Source organism: Mastigoproctus giganteus, chromosome 13 (assembly GCF_048544385.1).
Source record: "Mastigoproctus giganteus isolate SK-2022 chromosome 13, ASM4854438v1, whole genome shotgun sequence".
Taxonomy (NCBI): Eukaryota; Metazoa; Arthropoda; class Arachnida; order Uropygi; family Thelyphonidae; genus Mastigoproctus; species Mastigoproctus giganteus.
Genome location: NC_143587.1, coordinates 159,738,057 through 159,759,141, shown reverse-complemented (window position 1 = coordinate 159,759,141; position 21,085 = coordinate 159,738,057). Strand labels below are relative to the sequence as shown.

General features: G+C 36.9%; 1 protein-coding gene across 3 annotated transcripts in view; it reads right to left on the bottom strand.

Moving 5' to 3' along the window:
- LOC150076551 (ubiquitin-protein ligase E3B) overlaps window positions 1–21,085 on the bottom strand; it is a 711,739-nt gene that overhangs the window by 362,943 nt on the left and 327,711 nt on the right. For all 3 annotated transcript variants that reach the window (XM_090387665.1, XM_090387666.1, XM_090387667.1), the window contains one exon: window positions 10,539–10,651. In XM_090387665.1, the coding sequence (XP_090243791.1) occupies window positions 10,539–10,651 (113 nt within the window). The remainder of the gene's footprint in view (window positions 1–10,538; window positions 10,652–21,085) is intronic.

Sequence of the window (21,085 nt, the reverse complement as noted above, 5' to 3'; positions counted from 1 at the left end):
ATAGTTCACGACAGTGTTTTCTAATTGCATTTACTGAAGACAAAATCCACTGAATTGCATCTAGGATGCTGATTTTCTTTGAGAGGTCACTCACATGTTACATTGTTCATCTTTGCAATGAGATGTCTTAAAACACATTTTCTGTAGTGAAGTTTAAATTTTTTATTATCCCTTGATCCAAGGGGCTGACACTCTGCAGATGTGTTTGGTGGCAGACAATTCAATGCGGGTGAGATGCAGCATTATCCATGAAAAGAATAATTTTTCTGTTTTGACAAATCATGTTTTGGTTAAAGTGACTTATCCATTCACTCATGATATCTCGTGTCATTCCAGCTTTTTTATTACACTTCCAGTCACCTTTCAAAAGATTCAACTTTATGCCCTTGAAACAATGAGGATTTTGTGGTTTTCCTATAACAAGAGGTTGTTCAAAGTCTCCCAGCATATTTGTACACAATAGTACAGTCAAGCATTCCTTAGAAATTTTTCTGCCATGGCACTTTTCGTTTTTTAGACTCATTGTTTTTTCAGGAAGAGCTTTAAAAAACAACCCTGTTTCGTCACAGTTGTAAATATCCTTAGCTTTAAAATCACAACATAAATCTTCCAATTTAACGGTCCACTCTGTTACAACCCCAGTATCAACAGATCCACCTTCACCACTTACGGTTTTCCAAGAAATTTTATGCCAAGTTTTGAACTTGTCTAGCCATCCCACAGAAGCTTTGAACTCATTTACTCCCATAGATTTCGCAACCTCCAAAGAATTTTCCCTAATAATAGGCCCATTAATGGGAATTTTTTTAGCACATGTGCGACAAACCACTCATACATAACATTGTCAATTTGAAGTCCAACAGTTTTTGGGAATGATTTTTGAACCTGATCATTTCCGTGTTGCCAAAATTGTTTGAGCAGTTCATTTTTTTTCTTTAGGATGTAGCTTACCTGCGTCTTCCCGATTTTGAATTTTGCAGCTAAGTTGCGAACACTATATTTTCCCCGATCATAAGCCTTAATGAGTTAGACTTGATCTTTTAAAGTTAAATGTTTACGAGAAGACAGTGTGCACTTCACACGACACTGAACAAAACTGAAAACTGAAACTCAAAAGACAAAAGGCCGACCAAATTCCCTCCCCCCCCCCTGCACACACCAAATTCATCAGAAGTTTTACACGTGGCTTAAAATTCTTGAAAAAGGGTTTAGAACCGCGACATAAACCTTGATAAAATTCAGAGAATCGGAAATAGAAAATAAACACACAATTGAGGCAATACGTGGAAGAAAAGTTACTAGAAAAAGGGCCGTGAGCTCTCCCGCAGTCCGTTACGGGGAGATCAAATTAAGTGCTAATCTAAACGAAACAGTGCAGATTGCCTGTCCGCGTCCGTTACAGAGAATGTCCACTAGACAGAAGCTGCAAACACGTTAAAACCAATAGAGGTGGGTTGGGGAATTTGAAAATGTCCGTTGTAGAGAGATGTCCTTAAAGAGAAGTGTCCGTTAGAAGTTTCACTGTATATATATATATATTCCCCCCCCCCAATAGGTGTTCCAAGACAGCTCATATTTTGTCAAAAAAAATACACAGCATATAATTAATTGTTGTATACCATTATAGCAACTTCAATAAAATTGCAGTGTACAATCTCAAGCAAACATCTATTAAAATTTGGTATTGCATTTATCAAAGGTGAAAGACCATATCATCGGCACTACGCCAAAACCACAAATGTGCAAATTTGGTGCTTTTTACCTAAATACACTCTTGAGGTTGGGGAATTTGTCAACTATACCCTGCCAAAGACGTGTATGCTTATTTCAAGGCCAAGTGGTTGAAAATGTTACATGCAATTTCACTTATCTGTGAAAAATCACTTCTCACCATGCAAATTCACAAATGTGGCACTTTCATTAGTTTGGCATGGTAAATAGTGACAGAGCAATTCGTAAAAGTAATACTTTCGTGTTTTTTGCATGTACAGTAGGGTGGGGAAGACAGCTCGGTATGATTTTGTTTGTCTCAGTTTGCCAATCAGAATTACTGTTTAGTTGTTCTTTGTAGCATCTCATTTTTGCGATCAAAAATAAAATTTGTAATAATGAGTACAAGAATGTGAAAAATTCTTGCAACTTGTTCCTCATTTCAAATGGAATCAGATTTAGAAGATGAAGATTGTAATCCCCTGCAATGACTTATAAGTTTCATATGACCTTAAAAATTATGTACCATCCTATGACGATAGTGACATCACTTATGGCTTCGATGTTAGCACTAGCATTAGTAGAGGCATTTGATGCAAGAAAGCAAGCTTATGCAGCATCAGCCAAAAAAAAAAATAAATAAATAAATAAAAAATAAAAATAACCACTTCCACTTCACCCCTCTGTTCGTTTGAAATACCTGTCCAGCTGAGCCTTAAACTTATTTAGGCTATCAACTGCCACGACAAGGGATGGAAGTTTATTCCACCAACCGACCACCCGCTGGCTAAAGGCAAATTTCCTCACGTCTATCCTACATCTGTCTTTTCTCAATTTGAATTTATGCCCTCTCAGGTGATTATTCTGAGCAAGAGGAAGAATCCCATCAGCATTGATCATGCTCAAACCATTCAAGGCTTTATACACATATATCAGGTCACCTCGCCGGCGCCTAGTCTCCAGACACTGTAATTTGCAAAACTTAAGCCTTTCTTCGTAAGAGCACCCCTTTGTTCCATTCACTAATCTTGCTACACTTCTCTGTACTCGATCCAGCATCTCTACATCCTTCTTGAAATGAGGCCTCCAGACCTGTATACAGTACTCTAGGTGTGGTCTGACCATTGCCTTATACAAGGGAATAACCACCTCCTTATCCCTGCTAGAAAAATTCCTATATATCATCGACAATACACCATGAGCTAATCTTTCAGCCCATCTGCACTGCTCAGAAAACTTCATATCTGCCTGCACAACCACCCCCAGGTAACTTTCATTCTCTACCACTGTCAGTGTAGTACCACAGAGTCGATACATTTGTCTGGGGTTGCTGTTTCCCATATGTAGTACTTGACATTTGTCAATGTTAAACTTCATTTGCCACCTCTCAGCCCATCTGCTCAACCTTTCCAGATCCTGTTGCAGTAGCATAGTGTCAGTAGTGTCCTTGACAACCCTGCCAACCTTCGTATCGTCGGCAAACTTGAACATTAAGCTTGATATACTATCATCAATATCATTTATAAATACAGAAAACAATAATGGACCCAATACTGAATCCTGAGGGACTCCACTAATAACATTAGTCCACGATGAGCAGTATCCATTGATTACCACTCTCTGACTTCTCCACCTCAACTACCCCCTTTATCCACAGCAGCAATTTGCCTCCAATGCCACACTGCTCCAATTTGTGGAGCAGTCTTCCATGTGCAACAGTATCAAAAGCCTTTCTAAGATCCAAGTATATAATATCAAAGTTATTCCCTGCATCCAGTTCTTTTGTGACTGCATCATAGTATCCAATCAAATTGGTCAGGCAAGACTTCCCCATAACAAAACCATGCTGCGTCAGAGCTATGACTGAAGTCTTGTCTAGATGATCCTGCAGTGCTTCTTTAACCAGTGCCTCCATTAATTTTCCAGGAACAGAAGTTAAACTTACAGGTCTATAATTATTTGTAGCCCTTTGATCCTCCTTTGTGAATTTTTGCACATCTCCAGTCCAAGGAAGCTCTCATAATTATGGCTAAGGGTTTGCTTACTTCCTTTGCTGCCTCCTTTAATATAACTGGATAGATCCCATCCACCCCAGGTGCCTTTCTTGTATTTATCTTCAACAATTTCTCCTCCACTTTACTCTCAGTTATTACAAGATTCTCTAGCTTACTGCCAGAGTTGAATACGCCTCTGGCATTCCCCTCACTGAATAATTCCTCATGTGTGAATGTCGATGTGAAATATTCATTCAGTTTGTTAGCTACCTGAGCAGGATCATCAACAGTTGACCCATCGATATCAAGTGGACCAATCTGATTCATCCCCTTCCTTCTAGAGTTTACATAAGTAAAGAACTCTTTGCTGTTTTTCTTTGCATCCCTTGCCAAAGATTTCTCGTAATCTGCCTTCGCCCGCCTAACCTCCTTTGTAACTTGGTTACAGATCAACTTGTATCTATCATAGGCTTCTGTGTCATGTGTTAATTTGTATGTATCCCATGCATTTTTCTTCTCTGCCATATGTCTCATTAGTTCATCTGACATCCACTTAGGCCTAAACCTTGAACAATATTTCTTAGTTGGTATGTAAAGCATAGTAGCTTGCAAGATAAGTTCTTTGAATGCTTCCCATTTTGAATTTGCTGTTGGTAACATCATCAGTTGGTCCACTGTATAGAATTTAAATACTGTCTCAGTCCATCGTAGTTTCCTTTACGAAAGCAATAACCCTTCCCTTTACCCCTAATGGTAGTTACCGCTGTGAGTAAATCCCACTTCAGCACACTGTGATCACTGCCACCTAGTGGTTCATTTACCTGCAGATTCTTAATGCATGAAGAATCACTACTGATAATCAAATCAAGAGTATTACTCCCTCTAGTTGCCTCCCGAACATGCTGATGTAGAAAACAATCATCCAATAAATTCACAAAAGTCTTGCTAGTGTGTGAGTGACCAGCCCCCAAATTCCAGTCAATATCTGGGAAATTAAAATCCCCCATTATAAGACTCTCTGATTTACTGGCCCACTCTATTTCCCCGTACAGTTTCTTATTATACTCATCAGAGTCATTAGGCCTATAGCACACTCCTACTCTCAATTTTGATCTCCCAATGCTTATGTCACACCAAACTGACTCGACACTGCACTGTCCAGCAATGTCGACTGGCTTCACTTCCATGTGTATGTACTTGTTAAAATTCCACAGTTTAAAAACTGTTAGACATATTTTTTGAGCCAGACCATTCAGATATGGTGTGACTCAATGCACTCTAAAGTTGAGAAAAAAATTCAAGTATGTACCCATGTATGTCCCTGAGGGATGTGCCCAAATAATTACAGGCACAAGATTACAGGCACCTAGACCATTCTGGATATCATACAATGCGATAACTCCTGCGATTTTACTTTTCTCACCAAAGAACTTAAAGGTGCTGTTCCTTGGAGAAAAGTCTGCTGCCTTGAATCCCAGACAGGACAGGATGTCACAATGTTTTACAAAACAAACTAAAAATATGAATTTATAAGAGTAAACATAAAAAGACCTAAATGAAGATCCACAATGAGCAATCTAACCTTTCCAAAGCCTATAATGAGGAACTTCATATATCTCAATCAAAGCTTAAAGATTTAATGAAAATGTGCCAATATTTGACAATACTGAGGGCGTAACACAAATTCTATTTAAATTAAGGGATAAGGGAAATATGGGATAATGCACCAGGTTTAAGTGAAGAATCTAAATATGAAGATAATGAAAATTATTTTATACCAACTTGTATGTTATTGTAATTAAACATGTGTTATTAATATATTTTTCATTTATATGTATATGTTATTCTAACCTCGTTTTATTAATAAATTTTTCATTGCTGACCAACAAAAATGTGTTATAAATTTTTTTTTTTTTTCACCTTTCAATTCTTTATAAATCTGAAAAAAATTTCAAACTTCCCACGGCAAAACCGCAAAAGTGCTTTTCAAGCCTCTACATAATGGCAATCTTAAATTACCAATATGGATTGAAAACAGCATCTTTGGAAGGTACTTATAAAACAAAATTTAGTTAAATAACTTAAAAATTTTGATTTTTGCAAAGTCAAAGAATCTTTAAATGCATTTTTATCAAACCTATCTTTTTGCAGATTTGTGGTTTTCTTGGATATCATTTTCCCATTGAAAATGAGAATGGGTTAAATTCTGAATCAGAGAGAGAGAGAGAGAGAGAGAGAGAGAGAGAGAGAGAGAGAGAGAGAGAGAGAGAGAGAGAGAGAGAGAGAGAGAGAGAGTGTGTGTGTGTGTGTGTGTGTGTGTGTGTGTGTGTGTGTGTGTGTGTGTGTGTGTGTGTGTGTGTGTGCATGCTCGCTCTTCTTAGGGTTGTGAATGGCACATAACATCCTAGCAGTCACCAACTAAATGAGAGGGAAATACATTTAAAATTTCTTTTTCTTTTCTTTTTTTTGAAATATTAAGGAGATAATAAGACTGCTCTTGTAATAAATGAATGGAGTGATGGGAGAAAGTTGGATAACTGTAAAATGTCAATGAGGTTGTAAGTTAAATATGCCTTTCAGACAAATTTATCCTAAATAAATTACATAACTGACATTACATTACATGAGATCATAACTGACATTACATTACATTCAATAGTGAAAAACTTTACTAAGCTAGAGTTCTCACAAATGGAAAAGAATTTTGAAAAGAAATGACCTTATGTATTGGATTTTTTTTTTTTTTTTTTTTGTTTTGGTAGTTATTGGCGCATCGGCTTCTGTGGCCATATTGCACCTCCCAAGGTTTTTGCAGTACTTTGATCCAAGCCTGAGGCGGGAATCGAACCCGCGACCTTTGGGTTGCCGGGCAGGTACTTTACCCACTCGGCTAGCCCGGTCAGCCTTTATGTATTGGAAATGGAGGTTGTGCAACCTATATAAAGAAATGATGACAAAACATATACCAGAGAAATTGTAGTAGGAAATTCAGTTGCCAGGGTAGTTTCTGTACAAAACTCCAGTAAGCATTGACCTCTTGTGTTTCTCACACCCAGATCAAAATTCCCCACAGTCTTTTCTTCCCTTCTTTTCCAACCACCGCATTTATCACATTGCCTCTTGATCTGGTTTTCCGTATTAATTCCTCCAACTGTTCATATGTCTCTTCAACTAATTCATCAGCACTATTTGCGGTTGGAATATAAACTGTATAATTACCATATCGACCGGATTTGCCACAAATCTGATAACAAGTCTATGTTTCAACGATTCCACATCTACTAGTGCTCTCGTGAATCTTCTTGTCAAAACTGCAAAAGTGCTTTTTAAGCCTCTACATAATGGCAATCTTAAATTACCAATATGGATTGAAAACAGCATCTTTGGAAGGTACTTATAAAACAAAATTTAGTTAAATAACTTAAAAATTTTGATTTTTCCAAATTCAAAGAATCTTTAAATTCATTTTTATCAAACCTATCTTTTTGCAGATTTGTGGTTTTGGCATGGGATTGACAATATCTTGGATATCATTTTCCCATTGAAAATGAGAATGGGTTACATTCTGAATGAGAGAGAGAGAGAGAGAGAGAGAGAGAGAGAGAGAGAGAGAGAGAGAGAGAGAGAGAGAGAGAGAGAGAGAATGTGCGTGCGTGCTCGCTCTTCTTAGGGTTGTGAATGGCACATAACATCCTAGCATTCACCAACTAAATGATATTAAGGATGGTATTAAGGGTAAGTTGCTACAATGGATAAAAGGATGGTTAAGTGGGAGAAGACAGAGGGTGGTAATCAATAGGTGCTGCTCTTCATGGACTAATGTTATTAGTGGAGTCTCACAGGGTTCAGTGTTGGGTCCACTGTTGTTCTGTATATTTATCAATGATATTGATGAAGGTATATCAAGCTTAATGTCGAAGTTTGCAGATGATACAAAGGTTGGCAGGGTTGTTAATGACAGTAATGGCAGTGTGCTACTGCAACAGGATCTAGATAATTTGCGCAGATGGGCTAAGAAGTGGCAACTGAAGTTCAACCTTGACAAATGCAAAGTACTGCATATGGGTAGAAGTAACCCCAGAGAAATGTACCAACTGTGTAGTACTACACTTAAGGTGGTAGAAAATGAAAAAGACCTGGGAGTAATTGTGCAGTCAGATATGAAGTTTTCTGAGCAATGCAGACAGGCTGCCAGGGCAGATCATGGGGTTTTGTTATTGATATATAGGAATTTTGCTAGCAAGGAAAAGGAGGTGATTGTCCCTCTGTATAAGGCAATGGTCAGATCACACCTTGAGTACTGCGTACAGGTCTGGAGGCCCCGTTTTTGGAAGGATGTAGATTTGCTTGAGCGTGTACAGAGAAGGGCAACAAGATTGGTGAGGGGAATGAAGGGATCCTCTTAACAAGAGAGGCTTAAGTTCTGCAAATTGCAGTGGCTGGAGACTAGGCACCTGCGCAGTGATCTGATTGAGGTGTATAAGGCCGTGAATGGGTTGAGCACGCTGAATTCTGATGGGATCCTTCCACTTGTTCAGATTACGAACCTAAGGGGGCATAAATTCAAATTAAGAAAGGACAGATGTAGAATAGATGTGCGGAAATTTGCCTTTAACCAGCGGGTGGTTAATTGCTGGAACAAACTTCCATCTGTCGTTGTGGAAGTTGATAGGTTGAATAAATTTAAGGAGGAACTGGACAGGCATTTGGAGGGAATGGTGTGATTTTTTTTTTTTTTTTTTTTTTTTGGCAGTTGCTGCATAAGCTCATACACTTGCTTTCTTTCATCACATGCCACTACTACTACTAAATGAGAGGGAAGTGGATTTAAAATTTCTTTTTCTTTTCTTTTTTCTGAAATATTAAGGAGATAATTAAAGACTGCTCTTGTAATAAATGAATGGAGTGATGGGAGAAAGTTGGATAACTGTAAAATGTCAATGAGGTTGTAAGTTGCCTTTCAGACAAATTTATCCTAAATAAATTACATAACTGACATTACATTACATTACATAAGATCACAACTGACATTAAATTACATTCAATAGTGAAAAACTTTACTAAACTAGTGTTCTCACAAATGGAAAAGAATTTTGAAAAGAAATGACCTTATGTAATGGAAATGGAGGTTGTGCAACCTATATAAAGAAATGATGACAAAACATATACCAGAAAAATTGTAAGAGGAAATTCAGTTGCCAGGGTAGTTTCTGTACAAAACTTCAGTAAGCATTAACCTCTTGTGTTTCTCACACCCAGATCAAAATTCCCCATGGTCTTTTCTTCCCTTCTTTTCCAACCACCGCATTTATCACATTGCCTCTTGATCTGGTTTTCCATATTAATTCCTCCAACTGTTCATATGTCTCTTCAACTAATTCATCAGCACTATTTGAGGTTGGCATATAAACTGTATAATTACCACATCGACCGGATTTGCCACAAATCTGATAACAAGTCTATGTCCCAACGATTCCACATCTACTAGTGCTCTCATGTCATAATTATTGCCACCCACACCTGTCCGTCACTACTTCCAGAGTGCACAATTTTTATAGTCTCCTCTTACAAATTCGTCCACTTCCCTCCATCTTGTCTCTGCCACTCCAAGCACATCAATACTATTCCTGTGCATTTCTGTTTTGACACTCTCCAGCTTTCCACACTGACATTGTTCGTAAGTTCCACTGTCCCGATTTCACAACAGGGATTTCGCAAGTTAACGAACTGGAAAGCCCTAACACTTCCCCTGCCAGGCCTGACATTACAGAATTTTGTTGTGCTACGATAATTACATAGCTTCCAGATCTTTCAGACATTTCTAGCTCGCTCATCACAGGATTACTTGGAATATGCTTTATTTACAGGGTAGTTTCCAATTGCTTTCTGTTTTTATACATATAAACAGAATATATATATACATATGTATTATTCAATTAGTTTTACACTATTTAATTTATTTATTTTTTAAATCTTCAGTGAGGTGGCACTATTATCCCTCTTCTTCTCTCTCTCAATTCTTCTCAATCCTTAATAATGTCCAATATATTAATGATTTTTGAATTTTCTTAAGCATATTTTCATGGTGGTTCGTACAGGCTTAGTCCCAATGAATAAATTTTAAATTATAGCCAAGTAAAATGTTAAATATTTACAAAGCATAGGCAAACAATCAGCTGACCATTAGAACTAAGAACGTTCCAAATGTCAAATAAACACATGTCCATAAGTAATTAAATACTACCTGATATGATGCAAAAACACTCAACCCTAACTACAATGCAACTTGTTAACAAGGTGATCACTAAGAAAATCAAATAACTCTTATTAATATCACATTTTCAACATAAAATCCAGGAGCACGTAGTAACCTTGTTAAGCATGGACAGTGGCCAGTAATGCCATTCTATGCCACTGTCTAGGAAAGTGCATAAAGAATAAAATTCAAAATAGATCTTTTGGGAAATAATAAAAGAGGTGTAACATAATCATATCATTTTAAAAGTAAATGTTTCATTACTCAAATTTGCAGTTTTACAGTATATGATAATGAAAAACAACCATCTACCACAGTTCATAATTTAACTAAATATATCTTAATTTAAATAAATAAACTATGAATGACATATTGTAGGTTTAAGCATGAGACAAATGAACTCTGAAAACCTAGTAAAGGATATTTTTAATATAAAAATTTTAAAAAGATAAAGAAATATAAATTTAAAAAATTATATTAAATATTAGAAAAGCATATAAAAATATTTTTTATAGCTATCACTTTTTTTTTTTTTTTGTAATCAGGGAAAAAAAAAAAATAAGTTTCAAAGACTTTACCCATGGTCAATGCTTTGTGCAAACCATCCTAAAACTGGATGCCAGTGTGTCAGGTTGGACTGCTTATTAACAACATATTTTTGGCAACTTTCCATCATTCTATTGGCTACATTCTATAAACAGAGGGCTTATTTTCAGTACCTTATAGCACAGGGTTGTTTTTTTTTTTTTTTAATACAGTTATATGCTATAATATTTTGCTGCAACTGATGATATTTTAAGGAGTCCTTATGTGCTGTGATGTAATGACTAGATCGTAGATATAGCTTGGCTTAATTTTTCAGCACTCACCTCATAGTAATCCGCTTAGTTGGTTGCAAGTTTTACCATGTACATAGTGGTTTTGAGATTTTAATAACTTACGGGGATTATTAATTTAAAAACTAAGTTATGGGCTTTAAAAAATTTTCTAAGAAAGGAAAGTGCACCTTCCATTCTATGGTTGTCTAATTAAAATTTAACACCATTAAACACCCTTAACCATTAACCAAAGGTGTTAAATTAACCATTTAACACCGTTTCTTCCACATGTCACATAGATATCTCGATGATATATACTTTGCATCACAGATGCGAGCGCCATACATTTTACAGAACTTTAATAACATCCATGCAAGATTAAACTTTACACTAGAAACCGAAAATTTAATTAGACAATCATAGAATGGAAGGTGCACTTTCCTTTCTTAGAAAAATTTTTAAAGCCCATAACTTAGTTTTTAAATTTATAATCTAGTTTTTAAATTTATAATCCCCGTAAGTTATTAGAATCTCATAACCACTATGTATGTGGTAAAACTTTCAACCAACTAAGCGGATTACTATGAGGTGAGTGCTGAAAAATTAAGCCAAGCTATATCTACGATCTAGTAATTTTGCTGCAATTAAAATGAGAACAGAATAATGGCTTCTAAAATAATAAAACACAGAAAAACAAGCAATATTCAGTTGTCATTAGTAAGTTTTCAAGCAATAACACCTAAGTAATTGAGATTCTTTACAAATTCAAAAGTTATAATAACAATATTTTAATATAAGAAATATTAGTTAATGAAAAAAAAAAATTCCGGGCCTCAAGATCAACTAATTGAAATTTTCATGCTTTACAAGGGCTCTTAAAAACATTCACTTAAAATTAACTACTAGTAGCTGCAGAAAATGTACTTACTAAAGCAACTGAAAAAAAAAAAAATAACAAATAAATAAAAGGCACCCAATGCGACTGTAAAGCCATATGTTAAAATGACCTCTACAATTATAGAAGTATTAATTAATAGATATCAGAGCTGCAATTGCTCAATACATTCTACATTATATATCAATTAATTAAGAAAATGAGGAATTACCTCTATGATGTCTTGTAGAACACTTTTGTGCTGATATACCTCACACTCGTGGACAAAATCAATGATTGAATGCACTCCAGAATCAGAGGCCCGCGGACCCCAAAATACATTGAATCGCCAATATTTGGATAAAAAAAAAACAATTCGCTATTTAATAACCTTAAAGATAAAGTACTTAATAATAATGACAATCTATTTTCCCTAGATGTCACTTCTTTATATACCAAGGTAAACGTCAAATACAACTTGGACATTGTTGTTATTATTTGTTATTTTGGTTTTTAGGAGCATTAGCAACTAAGGCCATATTGCTCCGAGATATGCGGTGGTCATTTCCTGACCTTTCTGCATCCTCCGTATTTGGTGGTGACGGGCTCGAACCCCAGTCTAATCAAGAAGCGTGTGCCACGCACTGCTGCTCCTTCCCACCTGGCTACAGAGGCGCCACAACTTGGACATTGTCTGGGACATGTTAAACAATGACTCCTTACCTAATAACCATACAAAACTCCTGATTACAGCTATTTTCAATTTCCTAAAACTTTTAATTAAAGCCAATTATATCACCTTCTAGGGTAAAATTTTCAAACAGTTTTTCGGCCTACCCACGGGATTAAATCTGTGTGGTTTACTAGCAGAAATATACCTTACCACTATTGAAATAATACCATTTAACACCCTTTCTTCCGCATGTCACCTACTATGGTAGATATCTCGATGATATACTTTGCATCACAGCTTTAATAACATCCATGCAAGATTAAACTTTACACTAGAAACCGAAAATACTGAAACAAAATCGTTACATTTTTTTAAATTTCACCCTCACATGGGTTATGAACAAAATTCAATTTAGCATATATAGAAAGGCCATCAACACATGAATGCTTCTTCATTACAATAGCTATCATCCCTTCACCTATATAAAAGATCCATTATCTTAAATGAATTTCTCAATGCCTACAAATAGTCAACATCCGAATCAACCCTAAATACAGAAATGCAAATATTAAGAAAGAGATTTCAAAACAGAGGTTATCCCCTATTATAAACGATTTTGTGATTTGTTATTTGGATTTTTTAGGAGCATTAGCAACTAAGGCCATATTGCTCCGGGATATGCAGTGGTCATTCCCTGACCTTTCCGCATCCTCCGTATTTGGTGGTGACGGGCTCGAACCCCAGTCTAATCAAGAAGCGTGTGCTACGCACTGCTGCTCCTTCCCACCTGGCTATGGAGGCGCCTGCCTATCATAAACGAAATAAGGTTACAAGCTAAAAATAGATTATATAATACCACACAGCCATCAATAATAACATTAAAAATATATTTTATTGCTTTACCATATATTGAACAATGGTTCTAACAACTAAATAGTAATTTCAAAGAGACGCGAATAATAATCACGAAGTCCAATTAAATCCTTGAAGGTTACATTATATAATGTATCCTTTAAGGATTGCAACTCTTCATACCAAGGATCTACTCCCTGTACACTCAATACAAGAATAAAGCAACATTCAACATCCGTCGTTTCATCCCGCTCCTCTTCTTCAGAATTTGCATTCCATGCAATCAGTGAAGGCCACACCTTTCTATTCAAAGAAGCAAAAATACTTGGCATCCAACGTGATTACACAAAATTATTAATTGCGGAGATGCTTGAAGTAAAATTACATCAAAATTCAGTCAACGTAAGTCACTCCTACCCCATCTCAGATGCATGGTCCTTCATGCGCATACACCAAGATTGCAATTAATCTCTATGCCAAAAATTCCGTCGTGATATCCACAGTTTCACTTCCTGTGATCATGACTCTACTCGAAAAGCCCCATCCGCTTCAGGGAAGTAACAAAATTCTTTTATTATATTAATGTCTCGGAGAATATTCTTAATGGTTTTTATGTTTTAATATTTGTTTTAAAGTGTTAAAAGAATGGATTCATTATGTAAATGTAAATTGGTTTCAAAGCATTTAATTTGTTTTTAAAGTACGGACTTATTGTCTTCTCTCGCACAAAGGTTAGGGTTGGTGATTCGATGTGTTTTGGGGTCGAGCTTGAGGTCCACCGACCTCCAATTCCAGGGTGCAATCAATCAATCATTGAGGTTTGTCTGCGAGTGTGAGAAATACATGTAAATTATTTATATAGTTGATTCAACAACAGAGATTATCAGCACAGAAGTGTTCTACAAGACACCACAGAGGTAATTCCTCCTTTTCTTAACTAATAGAAGTATTAATATATGCACATAATGCAGCAATAATGATAACTGCTAAAAAAACAACAAAGTCAAAATCAAAACATTTCGATTGAATGTTTTGATATTATCATTTGATATTATTATCAGAGATAATATCAAGCAAAATTATTGGGTAAATTTATTTTTTTTTTTTTTTTATTCATCCAGATAGAATATCATTGACAGACAGAAGGAGAAAGCATGAGGAACAAAGTATGTGTATTACATAAAAAATATTTAAACAAATAATATCTTAACACTCGTTTTTCTTTCTTCATGAATACATTTTATGGTCAATAAACTTGCAAAGGTTGTTCAGAATGGCATAAGTAGATTATGGAACAATGAGAAATAGTGTTTAAGAGAACAGAAAGCAAAATAAAAGAAATATAATCTTATAGATAAGCATTTAAAATGGGAATAAGCTGTTTTCCTTGTAACAAAATACTTTGGCGATATACTTGGATATACTTTTCAAGCATGTCACTGAGCTTTTAGACAGGGATAATGACCAAGAACTAAATTAGTAAAGGAAGGGATGATAGAGTAGTCAACTGTAAATTCTTATAGATGTAACAGAATACAGATCGTCTAGGGAAGGATTAGAGGTTGTCTAATGCACAGTCTCACTGAAACAACTCAGCAAGCCTGTGGCTGAAGTTACAAGTAGCAGTATACATGAAATAACAATTATAATGAGTGTATATACGTGAAATAACAATTATAATGAGTGTGTATACATGAAATAACAATTATAATGAATGTGATCATAAATGCCATGCATTATAGTGAATTAGATCTACCTTTTACATGTCTATAGCATATTTAAGATTTCTACCACTTCATGTCCCAAAGACTTTCTGTTCAACAATTATTGTTTTATATTTGTCTTCTGACCTTTGCTTTGCTAATATTATCATGGATGGAAATCCTTATTAAAGAGAGAGAGAGAGAGAGAGAGAACCCCTTAGCTAAAGTTACCAGGCTATAAAGTTTACTCCCTTAATATAAACTAAATAAAACATTGTACATGTACCAAATGACATCAGACTGGAGAATGTTGTCAAAACCTACAAAGCAAACCTCAAATGGCACCAAAAGAGGCTGGCATAACAGGATGAAACACAATAAGTATTAAAGCACAGGTGACACATAAATGCAATCACTGTACATTAAAAATAATCAGTCATTTCTAAGGCAGATTACAAGGTGTCTGGCAAAGAAAGTAGCAAAGGCTTCTTTACTTTTATTAACAGTAGAAGAAAGGGACTAAATCACATTGCTGCTCCACATGATGTTGATGATTTAACTGTTGGTGATCACCACCCACTGGCTAATGGCAAACCTAGAGTACATCTATCCATCCTGCCTCAATTTGAATTTATGTCCCCTCGTGTGTGGTCTGAGGAAGAGAAAGAATGCCATCAGCATTAAGCATGCTCAATCTATTCAAATCCTTAAACATCTCAATGAGATCACTTTGCAGGTGCCTAGTCTCCAGACGCAATTTGCAGAACTGAAGCCTTTTTGGTAAAGGATTGAAACACCACCCTTTCAATCTTTTCATCAATCTCACTGCCCTTCTCTGCACCCATTCCAGCAAATCTACATCCTTCCTAAAATGAGGCTTCCACACCTGCATGCAGTACTCAAGATGCAGCCTAACCATTCTATGCATAATAAGATAATCACCTCCTTATCCCTGCAAAAAAAAAAAAAAAAAACTACTGTATATCATTAACAAACCATCATAAATTGTACTGGCAGCATTTCTGCACTACTCAGAGAACTTATCTGATTCCACAATTACTCCCCCCGAGATCTTTTTCACTTTACACTACCGAGTGTAGTACCACAGAGTTGGTACATTAATTTGGAATTACCCGTGCAGTACCTTGCATTTGTCAATGTTAAACTTCAGTTACTATTTCTCAACCCATCTGCCTAATTTTTATAGATCTTGATGCACTAGCTTACCCTGATTACTGTCATCACCTACCCTCCCAACCTTTGAATCATCTGCACTCTTAGACATTAAGCCTGGTATATCTTCATCAATATCATTAATATATATAGAAAACAACAGCCGACCAGGTTAGCCAGGTGGGTAAAGTGCCTGCTTGGTAACCCAAAGGTCGCGGGTTCGAATCCCGCCTCGGATTTGGATCAGAGTAAAATGCAAAAACTTTGGGAGGTGCATTATAGCCACAGAAGCCGATGCGCCAACGACTAACAAAAAAAAGAAAACAACAATGAGCCCAGCATTGAACTCAGGAAGACTGCAGTTGCTCTTGGATACTGTCCTTTATGGTTTGACATCACTGTCAAACCACTGTCAATCAATCAATCATCACTGATTGATTGATTGATTGATTGATTGATTTTGATTTTTGTGGCGCAAAAACAGCAAGGTTATAGTGCGCCATGGAAAGAATAAAATTCAAAAAAGATTAGACTTGTTACTTTTAAGAAGGTTACTTTGTCTAAAGTTGCATATATATATATATATATATATATATATTTTTTTTTTTTTTTTCCTTTCTATTATATAAGCTGGATAAGCTTGCATTATGTCAGTGGTGTGGCTCTGATCAAGAGTGCTGTCTGTTCTATAGATTATTTCTCGCTGCATAAGGACCACCACCATGCAAATCCTCTGCATTGGTTGATCTATCAGAGAATGGAGGGGTGGATTGGTTCTTTGATATTTCTGCCTTTGCGATGATTTGTATGACGATTGAAATGCAGCGATTCCATGACCATTATTGGCCTCGTGGTCCTCTGTCGATATGGGGCATGATGGTCAGTCTATCATTTTGATATTTTAGTTTTTTGGTAGTTTCTTTAACCTTTTTTGGTGATATTTCACGTCTTTTGGAACTGGTACCTTCGAGGGGGGTACCGCTAAATTATTTGTAATTGGTATTATTTTAAATTTATATTATTTTATTAATTGGGTTAAATGACTTAATTGACTAAATTATACAGGGGATTATCGACTACCTTTTTGTCCTATTATCTCTACTTTCCCTTCCCTGTTTGTTTATTTTATATTATTTTGCGTTTCGTTTCGCTCTGCATTATTGCCGTACTACTGGCTGATGTTTTTATTTTAAATATCATATTTATTCTAATTATCAGATATAATTAGGCATCATGTGGAGGATGTGCATTTGCTGCCTCTAATGATAGCTACATAGCCATATTTATTTATTTTTATTACTTTTGCCTAACTTTTATTTCACATAACATAATATAAATTAGTGGTAGTAGTGGGTTGATATGCTAAATAAGCAGCGCCTGTGCCGCCATCTATTCTTTTCCTTTCTATTATATAAGCTGGATAAGCTTGCATTATGTCAGTGGTGTGGCTCTGATCAAGAGTGCTGTCTGTTCTATAGATTATTTCTCGCTGTAAGGACCACCGCCATGCAAATCCTCTGCATTGGTTGATCTATCGGAGAATGGAGGGGTGGATTGGTTCTTCGATATTTCTGCCTTTGCGATGATTTGTATGACGATTGAAATGCAGCGATTCCATGACCATTATTGGCCTCGTGGTCCTCTGTCGATATGGAGCATGATGGTCAGTCTATCATTTTGATATTTTAGTTTTTTGGTAGTTTCTTTAACCTTTTTTGGTGATATTTCACGTCTTTTGGAACTGGTACCTTCGAGAGGGGTACCGCTAAATTATTTGTAATTGGTATTATTTTAAATTTATATTATTTTATTAATTGGGTTAAATGACTTAATTGACTAAATTATACAGGGGATTATCGACTACCTTTTTGTCCTATTATCTCTACTTTCCCTTCCCTGTTTGTTTATTTTATATTATTTTGCGTTTCGTTTCGCTCTGCATTATTGCCGTACTACTGGCTGATGTTTTTATTTTAAATATCATATTTATTCTAATTATCAGATATATATATATATATATATACAGACATATCGATACATAAACTCAGTATAATGATAAAAGCAAATTGTATATTTCATGAGTGTATACATATTGATCGATTTTAAAAATTTAAAATTGCTGACACATTGTCATTGTCATTTAAAATCTGACTGAGTGTATATGGCTGTCAGATGGGTAAAAAGCCCTAAAACGAGCATTTATAAAACTAGTACAATCGCATAAAATGTGTTGGATGGATAAAATGGTGTCGCATTGCTCGCACATAGGAGGGTCATCAGCCCTCAGCAAAAAGGAGTGTATCACATGACAGTGTCCTATGCGGAGCCGGGTAAAAACAACTTCCTCTTTGCGATCCCTGTGTAAGCTGGACCGCCAAGGATGGATCACAGGCTTAATTCGACATAATTTGTTTGTAGTAATCAGTCGATGCCACGAATCTTGCCAATGAGATTGTAGGTTACTATGGATCACTTGCCTGTAGTCTGTATAGGGGACTAACAGGTCAAGATTATCCGTCAGGGCTGCCGATTTGGCTGCAATGTCAGCCAAATCATTTCCTCTACTCCCGATGTGACTGGGGATCCAGCAGAAGTGGATATCGAAAACACTTGCATAGAGATTGTATATTATCTGCTGAATTCGGGACAGGGTTGGATGGTTAGTATGTGACATCGCTGATAAAGCCTGTAGTGCACTCACTGAATCGGCATATATAATACACCGTTGGTAACAATCTTTTCTTATGTGATCTAGAGCTAACTCTATAGCATGCATCTCTGCAGTGTAAATGCTGCAGTCAAGGGTATCTGCTCTGATATGGTATTATTTGGAAAGACAGCAGCAGATCCCACATACGATTCTGACTTCGAGCCATCTGTGTAGACTGGCAAGAAGTCAAAATGTTCTGCACACGGTGTTGTGAATAGAGCTGCAGATAGACAGAAGGCGGAATATTAGACTTCGTCGCAATCTTGAGCGAGAAGTCACATGCTGGTGTTTGTGCATGCCAGGGTGGAAGGGGCTCCTTTGGTGATCGAGCAACCTTGTCTACCGAGATGTTAAGCTCATTGAGTAGCTCTTGAACATGAATGCCGAATGGGCGATTGGCGGTCCGTCGTGTGTTGTAGAGATTTTCCCATCGTGGCTCGAAAACGGATGTCCACGTGGGATGGTCTGGCAGGGACTTCAGCTTGAAGGCATATTGTAGAGACAACTGCATTCGTCGAAGCGACAAGAATGGTTCATTTGCTTCGACATACAGACTTTGGACAGGTGATGTTCTGAATGCACCAGTAGCAGTACGAATGGCTTGATGATGGATGGGGTCAAGCCAACGAACAGCGCTATTTCTGGCAGATGCATATACCTGAGACCCATAATCTAATTTTGAGCATACAAGTGCACGGTATAGACGTAGGAGAGTGCATCGGTCTGCACCCCAAGAGGTAGAAGAGAGAGAGCGGAGGATGTTAAGCCCTCTCGTGAACTTTGTGCGAAGCTGACGAATGTGTTGGACAAATGTCAACTTTTTTGTCAAAAATGAGTCCCAGGAATTTCGCCTCTGATACAACTGGAATGGTGCTTTGTCCAAGTCGTAATTCAGGCTCAGGGTGGAGGTTACGTTTGCAACAAAAATGTACACAAACGGTGAGAACCTGAAACCATTGGCCATGGCCCAGGAGTTAAGACGGTCAATAGCTTGTTGTAGTTGTCTCTCAATAACCCTCATATTGCATGATTGAGAGAATATGCTGAAGTCATCGACGTAGAGTGCACTGTTTATAGTTGGAGGAAGTTGTTCAGAAATAGAATTTATTTTAATGGCAAAAAGCGTGACACTTAAGACAGATCCTTGTGATACCCCTCCTCTTGGCAAAAGGGCCGCGAAAGGGAGGATCCTACACGAACTTGAAAATAACGGCAGGATAAAAAATTTTTAATAAAAATTGGAAGGTGGCCTCTTAGACCGAGGTTGTAAAGGTCTTTTAAAATACCAAATCTCCAAGTTGTGTCGTACGCTTTTTCCATGTCAAAGAAGATGGACACCAAATGTTCTCTTTTTAGGAAAGCATCTCGGATAGATGTTTCCAGTCTAATTAAGTGGTCCAGTGTGGACCTGTTTCTTCGGAAGCCGCACTGAAAGCAGGAGAGAAGGTCGTTCGATTCTAAATACCATAAGAGACGAGCATTGACCATTCTCTCCAATATTTTGCACAGACAGCTGGTCAGAGCAATGGGACGATAGTTTTTTGGACATATAGGATCCTTTCCTGGCTTAGCAAAAGCAAGAATAGTTGCCTTGCCAGGTATCCGGAAAATGCTCTTCAAGGAAGATTCTGTTGTACAGGAAGAGCACATGGTCCATGGATTCTGGTGAAAGATGTTTGATCATTTCATAATGGATGTTGTCTGGTCCAGCAGCTGTAGCTTTTGTACAGGCAAGTGCTGTTTTCAGCTCATTGATATTAAATGGCCCATTGTATGGGTGGGAACCCTTCAAAGTGAATTTAAGGGCCTGTTTTTCAATGTTGCACTTTAAGACCAGAAACTCTGGGGAGTAACATGATGTTGAAGAGATGTTAGAAAATGTTTCCCCAAGAGCATTGGCTATTGCAGTAGAGTCTGCAATAGTACATCCATTATATTCAAGGACCGATGAAGGTTGTGCTGTGTATTTTCCCTTCATTTTCCGGATTTTTTCCCAGACCACCTTAGTACTGGTCGTCTGGGTAATGGATGATGTGAAACGGATCCACGATTCCCTTTGACTCTGACGGCGGATGTAGTGTGCTTTGGCTCGTGCACGTTTAAAGGCTAATAGGCTGATTGTGGTAGGATATCTTCGAAATATCCCACAAGCCTTGTTTTGAGCCTTTTTAGCTGCTGTGCATTCTGGATTCCACCATGGTTTTGGAAAGGGAGGAAACCACGTGGATGTTTTTGGAATTGTAGTTGCAGCTACATGGACAATATTTTCTGTTATGTACGTAACTGCATCATTGATAGGCTCCTGACTGACTGCAGAGTTGT